We start from the raw sequence: 14,966 nt of genomic DNA on the forward strand, positions 1-14,966 counted from the left end.
CCCATCTCTTGGGGAGCAAAAGTTAGTGCAGTTAATATTAATTGTATCTTTAATTCCTCCCAAAGTCAGGGTTACCTTCTGCTCATAAAGCTTGTACACTATACGCCTAATCACCCTGTATCAAAGCTGTCTATCATCCTTTTACGTCCCAGTTTTGTTTTTGAGACCACCCCTATGCCTGTTTGTTTTTTCATACCGTAGACTTGATTGTATGAAGTGAAAACCCAATAGCTTGGGCACAATCTCATTAAAATCAGACCTTAGTTCTCGCTACCGCTAAACAAAGATCTGAAGACATCCCATTAGGGGTCACGTCAGAACGACCTTTCATCCGACCAATCAGAGCGTCGCTTACCAGATCATGAAAGTCACAGTCGGAATGTGATTTCTAATCATACAACCTCGAAAACTTTAACACGGGGTATTCCGAACGATAGTTACGGGTTTAACGACTGAATCCATAAAATCTAGACCATCTAGTAGCCATTCCAGAATGTTCTTTTGTTCAGGTTCCAAATTTGTAATCGAGAATTTGTCAAAATATGTTTCGAAGCGTAGTCGCCAATTTGAAATTAGTGCCGTAAAGCACGAGAAAGCTGCCTTCTGATTGGTCATTCCATTGGTCAGTCAAAGTTCACGCAAGGTCGGTCTGACGTGACCCGTAATGGGATGTCCTCAGGTCTTTGTTTAGCGGTAGCGAGAACTAAGATCTGATTTTAGTGAGATTGGCTTGGGCGGTTCGGTAATTCACCCTATCTAAATTAATTAATGGTTTCCCGCTATCTCTCTAAAGTATAAAGAACTTGTATACATTTCCCAGTACAGACTCCATATCGTGTACCATGGTTATGTAAGTGTAATGTAACATGCATCATGGGAGCAATGTTAACAAAAAAAACGCAGCGTCATTTTGTCATTTTAGAAGATGCACATCTAGAATTTTCTCCAAATGAGTTTTGTGTGTGGATTAGATGTTTTATGAAGACTACATTATTATCATTATAACGGAGTCACGTGTGCATATTTCATATAGTCCGTTTCAGCCTGCCATAATTGGACTTAAAATAAATAAATACTTCAAACCGCAGGTAAGTCGATCGGTAGTTACTCGATATTTCAATAACCAGTCTGGGAAAATGTATATCTTTTACTAACAGGCCAAAAGCAATTTTCTAGCATTTCCGACAGTACTTTAATAGCCTCCCAGAGATGAGTGGGAGTGAAGGCAGGTGCTGGTCTTTTTTCTCACGGCGTTGTCGTTCTTCAAGGTTGGTTTGGTTTGTTGTTTAACGGCACACTGAGCAATATTCAAGCTATATGACGGCAGTCTGTAAATAATCGAGTCTGGACCAGACAATCCAGTGATTGACATCATGAGCCTCGATCCATGCAATGGGGATCAATGACATGCATCAGCCAAGTCAGCGAGCCTGACCACCTGATCCCGTTAGTCGCCTCTTACAACTTTTCTTGAACATGTTGAATATGTGCAACATAAAAGTCGTAATAAAAAGGTAGACAAAAAGTCCCAGAGGTTAAATCTTCATGTGTATTCATACGATACATGCAGAAATGGTTCAGTAAAGAGGTGCAATGGTGACTGGGTCAAAATTGAATCAGAAGTTAACCAACAGCATTTAGTTACATAAGCTTATGTGAATTTTGAGTCCAGGGTCCCCTTCCACGAAACTATCTCAGCATCATGACTATCATTTGAGTACTGGATTTAGGATCATTGTAGCGTTAAGATCATTTTATGCAAGTGGAACCAGGTGACCAACAGAAATTATGCAAAGTTAGTGAGTGAGTGAATTGGGTTTAACGCCGCTTTTAACAGTATTCCAATTATATCGCGGTGTGTCAGCTTAATGTGGGAGGAAAGCCAGACGTGATGCAGGTCTCCATTTATCACTTCGGTGAAACCCACGAGCACGAGCACAGTGCTGACAAACCTAGAAACATAATCAGGGAGCATGGGCGGATACAGCTTTTTTGTCTTTGGTGGTAATTTATACAGAAATAAAGATTTTTTTGAAATAAAAAGGGGGGGGGGTGCGCACCCCTCCTCTGTATCCGCCCATGAGGGAGAACTGGGATTCGAACCCCTTATAATAGGTTTCTGGCGTGCCAAGGGACGCAACTCTGCACCGCGAATTGCGGCGCCTTAGACGACTGGCCTACCCGTGATCCCTAACGCCAAGTTACTATTACTAAGACTTTGATCTCAACTATCATGCTAGACATCTTCCTCAGGTTTCAGGTTCATGAATTCATCCCTTTGACTGCATCAGAGAAGCCGAATGTGCTATGGACAGACAATACAACATGTGATAAACTCACTTAGGCCTTCGGTCATGGTGAGCTAAAAACATCAAAACATCCTTTTCTTTGGTGAAAATTGTATTGATTTCTGAGACATGATACAATATATACAAGACAGAAGCACTTTGTTTCTGTTAGTGAGAAATACAATGACCACACTGCAGCTGCTGATTCGCACCCTCTGAAAACAAAATGAAACCCAGCACAGGACCAGGCCTCATGCTGGACTCCTTCAGTTCTCCCCCACAGCACACTGTATACAGTGATTGGTTGGCCAAGACTCCTGCAGGTACAGACTGGGCGAGGGTTCGAGAAGCACTTCACTCATTTCATGTAATGTAAGAAAGACAAGGACATCCACTGTGTTAGGTTGAACTTAGATGGGAATCTCCTGATGTTTCTCAGTCATCCCTGCACAGCTTGTCTGTCAACTAGTCAACATGCTTGATTAAAAACAATAAGTTCTCTTGGCAATGATATCAACATGTTCATGTCAGATCATCACAATGTTCCCAAAGGAGAACACTGGATAAGGCAGTGTTGGTCCTGGGCCGTAGACAATGGCAGTGTTGCTGCTTATAAGCATTGGCAGGCTGGCCAGTGTTGTTGGTAGATTGTCGGAGTATTGTTGCCTGACATTGGTTGTTGGTGGACCATGTCATGTCTAACATCGTGGGGAGACCGGTCGGCTCTAGGCCATGATGTTCTTCATGTGTTCATAGCCTGCTTTGATGAGGTATTGGAAGTTGGAGTTGTGTCTGCAGGCTCCGAGCTCCTCGCTGGACAGGATCGCCTCCTGGCATGGCAGCACATCCTCCAGGTCTCCTCCTGCAACCGCAAACAGGCAGGATCAGACTCCCCATATCACATCTCAATTATCAGGGATGAAACTGTACAGATCTGTAGATTAGGGCACAGAGACACACACCCAGTCAAATCACAAAGTTTGATCACTGGAATTCTTACAGGAAGCATGTTATGTGTTGGTATAAGGTAAGATGAAGGTGGAAAATAAAATATGATGATTTGTGGAGCTGGCAGTTCCTAAACTGTGGATACATATGTGAACTTAGATCACCAGCACCAGCACCAGCACCAGCACAGGGATACAGATCACAGCACTAGCACAGGGGGATAGATCACAGCACTAGCACTAGCACTAGCACTAGCACAGGGAGATAGATCAAAGCACTAGCACCAGCACAGGGAGAAAGATCACCAGCACTAGCACAGGGAGACAGGCCCACTAGCACCAGCACAGGGAGAAAGATCACCAGCACTAGCACAGGGAGACAGGCCCACTAGCACTAGCACAGGGAGAAAGATCACCAGCACTAGCACAGGGAGACAGGCCCACTAGCACCAGCACAGGGAGAAAGATCACCAGCACTAGCACTAGCACTAGCACTAGCACAGGGAGATACATCACAGCACTAGCACCAGCACAGGGAGACAGGCCCACCAGCACTAGCACTAGCACAGGGAGACAGGCCCACTAGCACCAGCACGGGGAGATACATCACCAGCAAAAGGACAGGTGGACAAGGTCACCACACCAGACAGTGGGGGTCACATGATATACCTGCCAGGTGTATAGATCTACTCTGGACATTCCATGTTACAGGGACCTACCTTCTGTGTATGCTAGATCGATGGTCTTGAAGAACACTGTTTCCCGGATGACATCCAGTGGGTCACCGTCTGCAGTGTTGGTCCAGCTGTGAACACAAACACGGGTCAGTGGAATCCCTGGTACAGATGTCCAGGCCATGGATCTGCCACCTGGTCTTTATCACAAATCACAATACATATTTTGTTGTGATCGTCGATATTGTTGACATCGGTTGATAATTTTATCATTTAGTTTTTATGTCTACTGCAGGAACTTCCAAAAATGAGTGGAGTTTCTCGAATGGACCGATGCTAAATAATTACCCTCTCTTAACAGATTTGCAAATTATTTGTTTGAATTTGGTTGCAAATTCTTAACACATACGGGAATTTGGGACAGCTGGCAAGATTGAAAAGCATTTAGAAGTGACGCACATAAGGAAGAGAAATTAAGGATGTCAACTTCTTTATTATGAGGAACACAACGTTTCGGAGTATATACTTACTAGTACATCAGGTGAATGATGAAGGAGTAAGTATACACTCTGAAACGTTATATTCCTCATAATAACGAAGTTGACATCCATAAATTCTCTTCATCCAGTCTAGTTGAGAACCTTCTCCTTGGTCAAAATCTTATAACTTCAAACTCGGTCAAAAGAGACTAGCCTACTCACATTTTGGCAAACGATCTGTGCTTTGATATCTACTATTGGATATCCTGGTTGCTATTCACAAGATGCACCAGTCAGACTTACTTGTCTCTTAAAATGGCTCGGCACCAGATGTGTAGCTTGAGATCATTGAGGTCAGCACCTCCTTCAGCCTGAAACACACAGACAAAAGTATTCCAGGTACATCCACACAGGGGTCTCTTGAGGAGAGACTAAGGCAGATCACAGACACTCACGGAGGAGACCCTAGGTGTGCTACTAGGGGAGAGACAAAGGCAGATAACAGACACTCACGGAGGAGACCCTAGGTGTGCTACTTGGGGAGATACAAAGGCAGATCACAGACACTCACGGAGGAGACCCTATGCTGTGCTACTTAGGGAGAAACAAAGGCAGATCACAGACACTCACAGAGGAGGCACTAGGGGTGCTACTAGGAGAGAGACAAAGGCAGATCACAGACACTCACGGAGGAGACCCTAAGGTGTGCTACTTGGGGAGAGACAAAGGCAGGTCACAGACACTCACGGAGGAGACCCTAAGGTGTGCTACTAGGAGAGAGACAAAGGCAGATCACAGACACTCACGGAGGAGACCCTAGATGTGCTACTAGGGGAGAGACAAAGGCAGATCACAGACACTCAAGGAGGAGACTCTAGGTGTGCTACTAGGGGAAGAGACAAAGGCAGATCACAGACACCCTCACGGAGGAGACCCTAGGTGTGCTACTTGGGGAGAGACAAAGGCAGATCACAGACACTCACGGAGGAGACCCTAGGTGTGCTACTAGGGGAAGAGACAAAGGCAGATCACAGACACTCACAGAGGAGGCCCTAGGTGTACTACTAGGGGAGAGACTAAGGCAGATCACAGACACTCACGGAGGAGACCCTAGGTGTGCTACTTGGGGAGAGACAAAGGCAGATCACAGACACACGGAGGAGACTCTAGGGGTGCTACTAGGAGAGAGACAAAGGCAGATCACAGACACTCACAGAGGAGACCCTAGGTGTGCTACTTGGGGAGAGACAAAGGCAGATCACAGACACTCACGGAGGAGACCCTAGGGGTGCTACTAGGAGAGAGACAAAGGCAGATCACAGACACACTCACGGAGGAGACCCTAGGGGTGCTACTAGGGAAGAGACAAAGGCAGATCACAGACACACTCACGGAGGAGACCCTAGGTGTGCTACTAGGGGAGAGACAGGCAGATCACAGACACACTCACGGAGGTGACCCTAGGTGTGCTACTAGGGGAGAGACAAAGGCAGATCACAGACACACTCACGGAGGTGACTCTAGGGGTGCTACTAGGGGAGAGACAGGCAGATCACAGACACACTCACGGAGGTGACCCTAGGTGTGCTACTTGGAGAGAGACAAAGGCAGATCACAGACACTCACGGAGGAGACCCTAGGGGTGCTACTAGGGGAGAGACAGGCAGATCACAGACAATATTAATGGAGGTGACCCCAAGGGGTGCTACTTGGGGCAGAGAACAGTATGTGACATTACTATAGATATGATGGTCCTGGAGGTCACTCACCTTGTCCAGGTACTGTAAGAGGTCCAGGGCCTTCTTGAAGTCATACTCCGATGCCATCTTGTTCTTGTCCCCCACATACAGCTGAAACATAAGGCCATGTGTGTGTACGTATGTCAGTGTGCACTTAACCCAATTGTGTGGATCGATACTCATGATATCAATCACTGGATTGTCTGGTCCAGACTGGATTATTTACAGATGGCTGGCATAAATACTTGATCAAGTGTAACAGAAAACAGTCTGTTCATCTCCTAATTGATGACGCATAAAAGAGACAACCTAAAAACTTCTGGTTTTTTCTGCGAGACTGCCCCTGACCTCACCTCAATGAGTTCCGTGGTGGACATCACACCCATGTTGGCGGGGTCCATCCCCAGCGTCTGCAACACGTGATTGAGAGAAATCTATAATTACCAAAAATATAATCCTACAGAATCAATCAATATGGGATCGAAATAACTTCATAACCAGCTGACCTCAATCCTTGTGAGCACCTCAAAGTCAAGGCTGTTTGCAAATAGTACATTTGACGTGGCCAACAGGAGAAATTCACTGATCTTCATGATAAAGTTACTTCCTCCTGTGAATAGCTTGAGAAGACCTTAGACAAAATCATTCACTATTTACCCATGAAGATTCGGTAACCCATGCTTGCCATAGAAGGCAACTATGCTTGTTGTAAGAGGTGACTAATGGGGCCGGTTGGTCAGGCTCGCTGACTTGGTTGATGCTTGTCATCGTATCCAAATGTCATGGATCGATGCTCATGACATGAATCACTGGATTGTCTGGTCCAGACTCGATTTTATTTACAGACCGCCATCATATAGCTGGAACATTGCTGAGTGTGGCGTTAAACAACAAACAAACAAACAAACATCACTATTACACATAAGAATGTGAATGTGTCTGAGTGAGGTGACGTCGGCCAATGGCTGGACTGTGTCACTGTGTCACTGTCTCACCTCCAGCACCTCCTCCGGGAGCTGCTCCTGGTGCAGGATCAGGGTAAGCTCATCGTTGATGCCTGCAACACACACAGAGTCATTTCCTTCACAGCAATGTCCAGCCCACACATCTATACTTTAGAGTGGAACACACAGCCATACACACAAAACACACAAACAGCGTCAGTTCCTTCACAGCAATGTCCAGCCCACACATCTATATATCAGAGTGGAACACACAGCCATACACACACAACACACACACAGACGCACACAACACACAAACAGCATCAGTTCCTTCACAGCATTGTCCAGCCCACACATCTATACATCAGAGTGGAACACACAGCCATACACACACAACACACAAACAGAGTCAGTTCCTTCACAGCATTGTCCAGCCCACACATCTATACATCAGAGTGGAACACACAGCCATACACACACAACACACAAACAGACACACACAACACACACACAGTCATTTCCTTCACAGTATTGTCCAGCCCACACATCTATACATCAGAGTGGAACACACAACCATACACACACAACACACACACAGTCATTTCCTTCACAGCATTGTCCAGCCCACACATCTATACATCAGAGTGGAACACACAGCCATACACACACAACACACAAACAGACACACACACACAGTCATTTCCTTCACAGTATTGTCCAGCCCACACATCTATACATCAGAGTGGAACACACAACCATACACACACAACACACACACAGTCATTTCCTTCACAGCATTGTCCAGCCCACACATCTATACATCAGAGTGGAACACACAACCATACACACACAACACACACACAGTCATTTCCTTCACAGCATTGTCCAGCCCACACATCTATACATCAGAGTGGAACACACAACCATACACACACAACACACACACAGTCATTTCCTTCACAGTATTGTCCAGCCCACACATCTATACATCAGAGTGGAACACACAACCATACACACACAACACACACACAGTCATTTCCTTCACAGCATTGTCCAGCCCACACATCTATACATCAGAGTGGAACACACAGCCATACACACACAACACACAAACAGACACACACAACACACACACAGTCATTTCCTTCACAGTATTGTCCAGCCCACACATCTATACATCAGAGTGGAACACACAACCATACACACACAACACACAAACAGACACACACAACACACACACAGTCATTTCCTTCACAGTATTGTCCAGCCCACACATCTATACATCAGAGTGGAACACACAGCCATACACACACAACACACAAACAGACACACACAACACACACACAGTCATTTCCTTCACAGTATTGTCCAGCCCACACATCTATACATCAGAGTGGAACACACAGCCATACACACACAACACACAAACAGACACACACAACACACACAGTCATTTCCTTCACAGTATTGTCCAGCCCACACATCTATACATCAGAGTGGAACACACAGCCATACACACACAACACACAAACAGACACACACAACACACACACAGTCATTTCCTTCACAGTATTGTCCAGCCCACACATCTATACATCAGAGTGGAACACACAGCCATACACACACAACACACACACAGAGACACACAACACACACACAGTCATTTCCTTCACAGTATTGTCCAGCCCACACATCTATACATCAGAGTGGAACACACAGCCATACACACACAACACACACACAGAGACACACAACACACACACAGTCATTTCCTTCACAGTATTGTCCAGCCCACACATCTATACATCAGAGTGGAACACACAGCCATACACACACAACACACACACAGAGACACACAACACACACACAGTCATTTCCTTCACAGTATTGTCCAGCCCACACATCTATACATCAGAGTGGAACACACAGCCATACACACACAACACACACACAGAGACACACAACACACACACAGTCATTTCCTTCACAGTATTGTCCAGCCCACACATCTATACATCAGAGTGGAACACACAGCCATACACACACAACACACACACAGAGACACACAACACACACACAGTCATTTCCTTCACAGTATTGTCCAGCCCACACATCTATACATCAGAGTGGAACACACAGCCATACACACACAACACACACACAGAGTCACACAACACACACACAGTCATTTCCTTCACAGTATTGTCCAGCCCACACATCTATACATCAGAGTGGAACACACAGCCATACACACACAACACACACACAGAGACACACAACACACACACAGTCATTTCCTTCACAGTATTGTCCAGCCCACACATCTATACATCAGAGTGGAACACACAGCCATACACACACAACACACACACAGAGACACACAACACACACACAGTCATTTCCTTCACAGTATTGTCCAGCCCACACATCTATACATCAGAGTGGAACACACAGCCATACACACACAACACACACACAGAGACACACAACACACACACAGAGACACACAACACACACACAGAGACACACAACACACACACAGAGACACACAACACACACACAGTCATTTCCTTCACAGTATTGTCCAGCTCACACATCTATACATCAGAGTGGAACACACAGCCATACACACACAACACACAGCCAGACACACACAACACACACACAGAGACACACAACACACACACAGAGACACACAACACACACACAGAGACACACAACACACACACACAGTCATTTCCTTCACAGCCTTGTTTGGCAAGGGTGGAAACTGGACTTTTAAAGTCAGTAAACTCTCTTGCTTCGGGAAGATGGGAAGGAGCTTGTATGGCCAGTGGTCAGTGGAGGGTGACAACTCTTGCATTACTTCCTGGTACATAGAGGCCATGTAAACTGGGAAGGATTGCTTTTGATTTGTAAAGTTGTGGCCAGTGTTGAAAATGTGCAAATCACAGATCATCTCTAAAAAGTGTAGTGAGTATAATAGAAATGTTAAGAAGTAAATTTCATACATTTTGTAAAATTGAGTTGTGTTAAAAGGATGTTTCGTACATTGTGGGAGTGAGTGGGCAGAAAGGCTCCAGTACATGTATTCTCAATGTTCTACTGGAACAACAAACACATGATACAGTATCTCACCTTCTACATTCTCCTCCAAGGACTCGGGGTCGTCAGCTGCCAGGGCGGCCAGCTTGCTCAGGCTTAGCAGAGTCTGTAACAAACCATAGCAACCTGGCTCAGCCATACAGATGCTGAATCAACAGATGGACATATAGCTGACTCAGCCATACAGATGCTGAATCAACAGATGGACATATAACTGACTCAGCCATACAGATGGACATATAGCTGATACAGCCATACAGATGGACATATAGCTGACTCAGCCATACAGATGGAGATATAGCTGACTCAGCCATACAGATGGAGATATAGCTGACTCAGCCATACAGATGGACATATTGCTGACTCAGCCATACAGATGGAGATATAGCTGACTCAGCCATACAGATACTGAATCAACAGATGGACATATAGCGGACTCAGCCATACAGATGCTGAATCAACAGATGGACATATAGTGGACTCAGCCATACAGATGCTGAATCAACAGATGGACATATAACTGACTCAGCCATACAGATGGACATATAGCTGATACAGCCATACAGATGGAGATATAGCTGACTCAGCCATACAGATACTGAATCAACAGATGGACATATAGCGGACTCAGCCATACAGATGCTGAATCAACAGATGGACACATAGTGGACTCAGCCATACAGATACTGAATCAACAGATGGACATATAGCTGACTCGGTCATATGTACCTTGTACCATATGGATCAAGCACTTCATATGGAAGTACTAGGTAGCACAGGGTCAATTTTAACATGACTTGAACAATACAGAGAGGCATGTTAATCCAAATATGACATTATCATCAAAATAGGTTACATCTAGCACATGCACTATCTGACATACATTAAAATAGTCTCATTGTGTTGTCTCATTGTGGACCTGCATAGTTTACAGCAATTACATTCTCTACAGTTACGGTAGTCATCTACTAAAGTGTGAGAAATCACTGTGATATTAAGGGGATAACGACACACTACCTTCTTCTTTGCTAGGAAAGCTGTTTCTCCTTGAGCCAAATCAAACAATGTTTCGTGCGCCTGTAATGACAAATAATGATCACAAGAAAGCTCTTCACAGAAAAGAGAGTGCACTAAAATAGGAGGCTCTGTCTCTAGACTCATAACTGAAGCTTTCAGCAAATTCCATGACTGTAATAGCCAAGAAAAGAATGTGTGTGAAAAAAGTGGAAGTGACCATTTCAGGAGTGAGCGAGTTTGGTTTTACACTGCATTTAGCACTATTCCAGCACTATCACAGCGGGAGACACCAGAAATGGGCTTCACATGTTGTACCCATGTGGGGAATCGAACCCGGGTCTTTGGCGTGTTGGGCAAACACTTTAACCGCTAGGCTACCCGACCGCCACCCATTTCAGGGGTTTTGGTAATAGTGGAATACCATTGGCTTATAAAGTTATAGAAGAGACACAGAAACTGTCTACCACAGAGATGCCAGCTCTTATTGAAGGTTTGGAGCAATTAGTGGGGTAAAAAAGCTTAATTTCATGTGAAAAAATATTGTTTGTTTGTTGTTTAATGCTGCACTCAGCAATATTCCAACCATATGACAGTGGTCTGTAAATGATCGAGTCAGGACCAGACAATCCAGTGACTGACATCATGAGAAATCGATCCACACAATATTGGATAAGAAGACATGCTTCAAACAAGTCAGCGAGCCTGACCACCCAAACCCTCTTACGACAAGCATAGTCGCCTTTTACAGCAAGCATGGGTTGCTGAAGACCTATTCCAACCCGGATCTTCACAGGCCTTTTACAGCAAGCATGGGTTGCTGAAGGCCTATTCCAACCCGGATCTTCACAGGCCTTTTACAGCAAGCATGGGTTGCTGAAGACCTATTCTACCCAGGATCTTCACAGGACTTTTACAGCAAGCATGGGTTGCTGAAGACCTATTCTACCCAGGATCTTACGGGTCATGTGAAAAAGAGAAATGTTAACAGTGCTATGATGTGGGTTTGAGGCTTATCGTTAAACACATCAAATTAACACAAATCTTAAAACCCTGGACAAGTAGACAGTGTACTTATCCAGAGTCAAATGGCTACTTTTAAGATCACCACACCCCTGCTATGTTACTGACCTTATCAAAGTTGTTGGTGCCTATGTCGTGCAGCCAGCTAAGGTACCTGGTGTTGTCAGAGTTAAGGAACTGACTGAGGTCGGAGTCGGTGCCGATAGGCTGGGACAGGAGGCGGCCACGCTTGCCTGCAACACACAGACAGACAGTCAGCCTGCTTTCTTGCCGGTGTCGACATGGAGAACAAACATGGAGGATCAACATGGAGAACCAACATGGAGAACAAACATGGAGGACCAACATGGAGGAACAACATGGAGGGACAACACGGAGAACCAGCATGGAGAACCAACATGGAGAACCAGCATGGTGGACCAACATGGAGAACCAACATGGAGAATCAACATGGTGGACCAACATGGAGAACCAACATGGAGAACCAGCATGGTGGACCAACATGGAGAACCAACATGGAGAACCAACATGGAGAATCAACATGGAGAACCAACATGGAGAATCAACATGGAGGACCAACATGGAGAACCAACATGGAGGACCAACATGGAGAACCAACATGGAGAATCAACATGGAGGACCAACATGGAGAACCAACATGGAGGACCAACATGGAGAACCAACATGGAGGAACAACATTGAGAATCAACATGGAGGACCAACATGGAGGACCAACATGGAGAACCAACATGGAGGACCAACATGGAGGATCAACATGGAGAACCAACATGGAGAATCAACATGGAGAACCAACATGGAGAACCAACATGGAGAACCAACATGGAGAACCAACATGGAGAATCAACATGGAGAATCAACATGGAGAACCAACATGGAGCATGGAGAACCGACATGGAGAACCAACATGGAGAACCAACATGGAGAACCAACATGGAGAACCGACATGGAGAACCAACATGGAGCATGGAGAACCAACATGGAGAACCAACATGGAGAATCAACATGGAGAACCAACATGGAGGACCAACATGGAGGAACAACATTGAGAATCAACATGGAGAACCAACATGGAGGACCAACATGGAGGACCAACATGGAGCATGGAGAACCGACATGGAGAACCAACATGGAGGACCAACATGGAGAACCAACATGGAGGACCAACACGGAGAACCAACATGGAGGACCAACATGGAGAACCAACATGGAGGACCAACACGGAGAACCAACATGGAGGACCAACATGGAGCATGGAGAACCGACATGGAGAACCAACATGGAGCATGGAGAACCAACATGGAGCATGGAGAACCAACATGGAGCATGGAGAACCGACATGGAGAACCAACATGGAGGAACAACATGGAGAACCTACATGGAGAACCAACATGGAGTATGGAGAACCGACATGGAGAACCGACATGGAGAACCAACATGGAGGACCAACATGGAGAACCAACATGGAGAACCAACATGGAGGACAAACATGGAGAACAAACATGGAGAACCAACATGGAGGACAAACATGGAGAACCAACATGGAGGACCAACATGGAGAACCAACAAGGAGGACCAACATGGAGGACCAACATGGAGAACCAACATGGAGAACCAACATGGAGAACAAACATGGAGAATCAACATGGAGAACCAACATGGAGGACCAACATGGAGGACCAACATGGAGAACCAACATGGAGAACCAACATGGAGAACCAACATGGAGCATGGAGAACCGACATGGAGAACCAACATGGAGAACCAACATGGAGCATGGAGAACCGACATGGAGGACCAACATGGAGCATGGAGAACCGACATGGAGAACCAACATGGAGAACCAACATGGAGCATGGAGAACCAACATGGAGAACCAACATGGAGAACCAACATGGAGAACCAACATGGAGTATGGAGAACCAACATGGAGAACCAACATGGAGAACCAACATGGAGTATGGAGAACCAACATGGAGAACCGACATGGAGGAACAACATGGAGGACCAACATGGAGGACCAACATGGAGCATGGAGAACCGACATGGAGAACCGACATGGAGGACCAACATGGAGAACCAACATGGAGAACCAACATGGAGGACCGACATGGAGAACCGACATGGAGAACCGACATGGAGGACCAACATGGAGAATCAACATGGAGGACCAACATGGAGGACCAACATGGAGAACCAACATGGAGGGACAACACGGAGAACCTACATGGAAGAACATTCAAATCCTGGGTGAGGAAACTAAGTTAAACTATTCTGTGAGTTCTCAAAGAGATTCCAATCTCACCAATACAGAGGCAGACAATACAAGTATGAGAAGTCAAACAAATCAAATTTTTCACAGTTCAACTCAAACATGTCAAACGTATTGATGATATTCTAACACCAAACCTAGACCATATTCAGGACAACATTCAGGGTTTACTTCTGTGCAAGATCTATATTGACATATACTGGCAGTCAAGTTGAAACAGTTAGAATAGACCTGTGTTATGTTAAAACTCCTCCATTATATTGGCAATATATCCCCAGCAGCAAGATGTGGAGTGAGGGAGTGAATTAAAACTTAACGTCAAACTGGCAATATTTCAGCCATTTTGTGACTACAGCATTTGCAAACTTCACATCAACAAACCAAATCAAGCCAACAAAGGCAGTAAAACAACAAGTAACATCAAACTTGTGGAACTGTGCCAAGATCAAACAGTTGATTGCAT

General features: G+C 45.3%; 1 protein-coding gene across 1 annotated transcript in view; it reads right to left on the reverse strand.

Annotated features, from left to right (window-relative positions):
• Positions 1 to 2,989: 2,989 nt before the first annotated feature.
• The window catches only part of LOC139443303 (nuclear pore complex protein Nup133-like), a 42,734-nt gene continuing 30,757 nt past the window's right edge, over positions 2,990 to 14,966 (reverse strand). Inside the window, exons 26-34 of the mRNA XM_071224280.1 lie at positions 12,322 to 12,446; positions 11,194 to 11,253; positions 10,210 to 10,282; positions 7,123 to 7,184; positions 6,481 to 6,537; positions 6,158 to 6,238; positions 4,692 to 4,759; positions 3,955 to 4,040; positions 2,990 to 3,150 (exon numbers count right to left, since the gene is read on the reverse strand). Of these exons, the coding sequence (XP_071080381.1) occupies positions 3,014 to 3,150; positions 3,955 to 4,040; positions 4,692 to 4,759; positions 6,158 to 6,238; positions 6,481 to 6,537; positions 7,123 to 7,184; positions 10,210 to 10,282; positions 11,194 to 11,253; positions 12,322 to 12,446 (749 nt within the window). The 3' untranslated portion in view covers positions 2,990 to 3,013. The remainder of the gene's footprint in view (positions 3,151 to 3,954; positions 4,041 to 4,691; positions 4,760 to 6,157; positions 6,239 to 6,480; positions 6,538 to 7,122; positions 7,185 to 10,209; positions 10,283 to 11,193; positions 11,254 to 12,321; positions 12,447 to 14,966) is intronic.

Source organism: Haliotis cracherodii, unplaced genomic scaffold (genome assembly GCF_022045235.1).
Source record: "Haliotis cracherodii isolate W230 unplaced genomic scaffold, xgHalCrac1.p SCAF_5, whole genome shotgun sequence".
NCBI lineage: Eukaryota > Metazoa > Mollusca > Gastropoda > Lepetellida > Haliotidae > Haliotis > Haliotis cracherodii.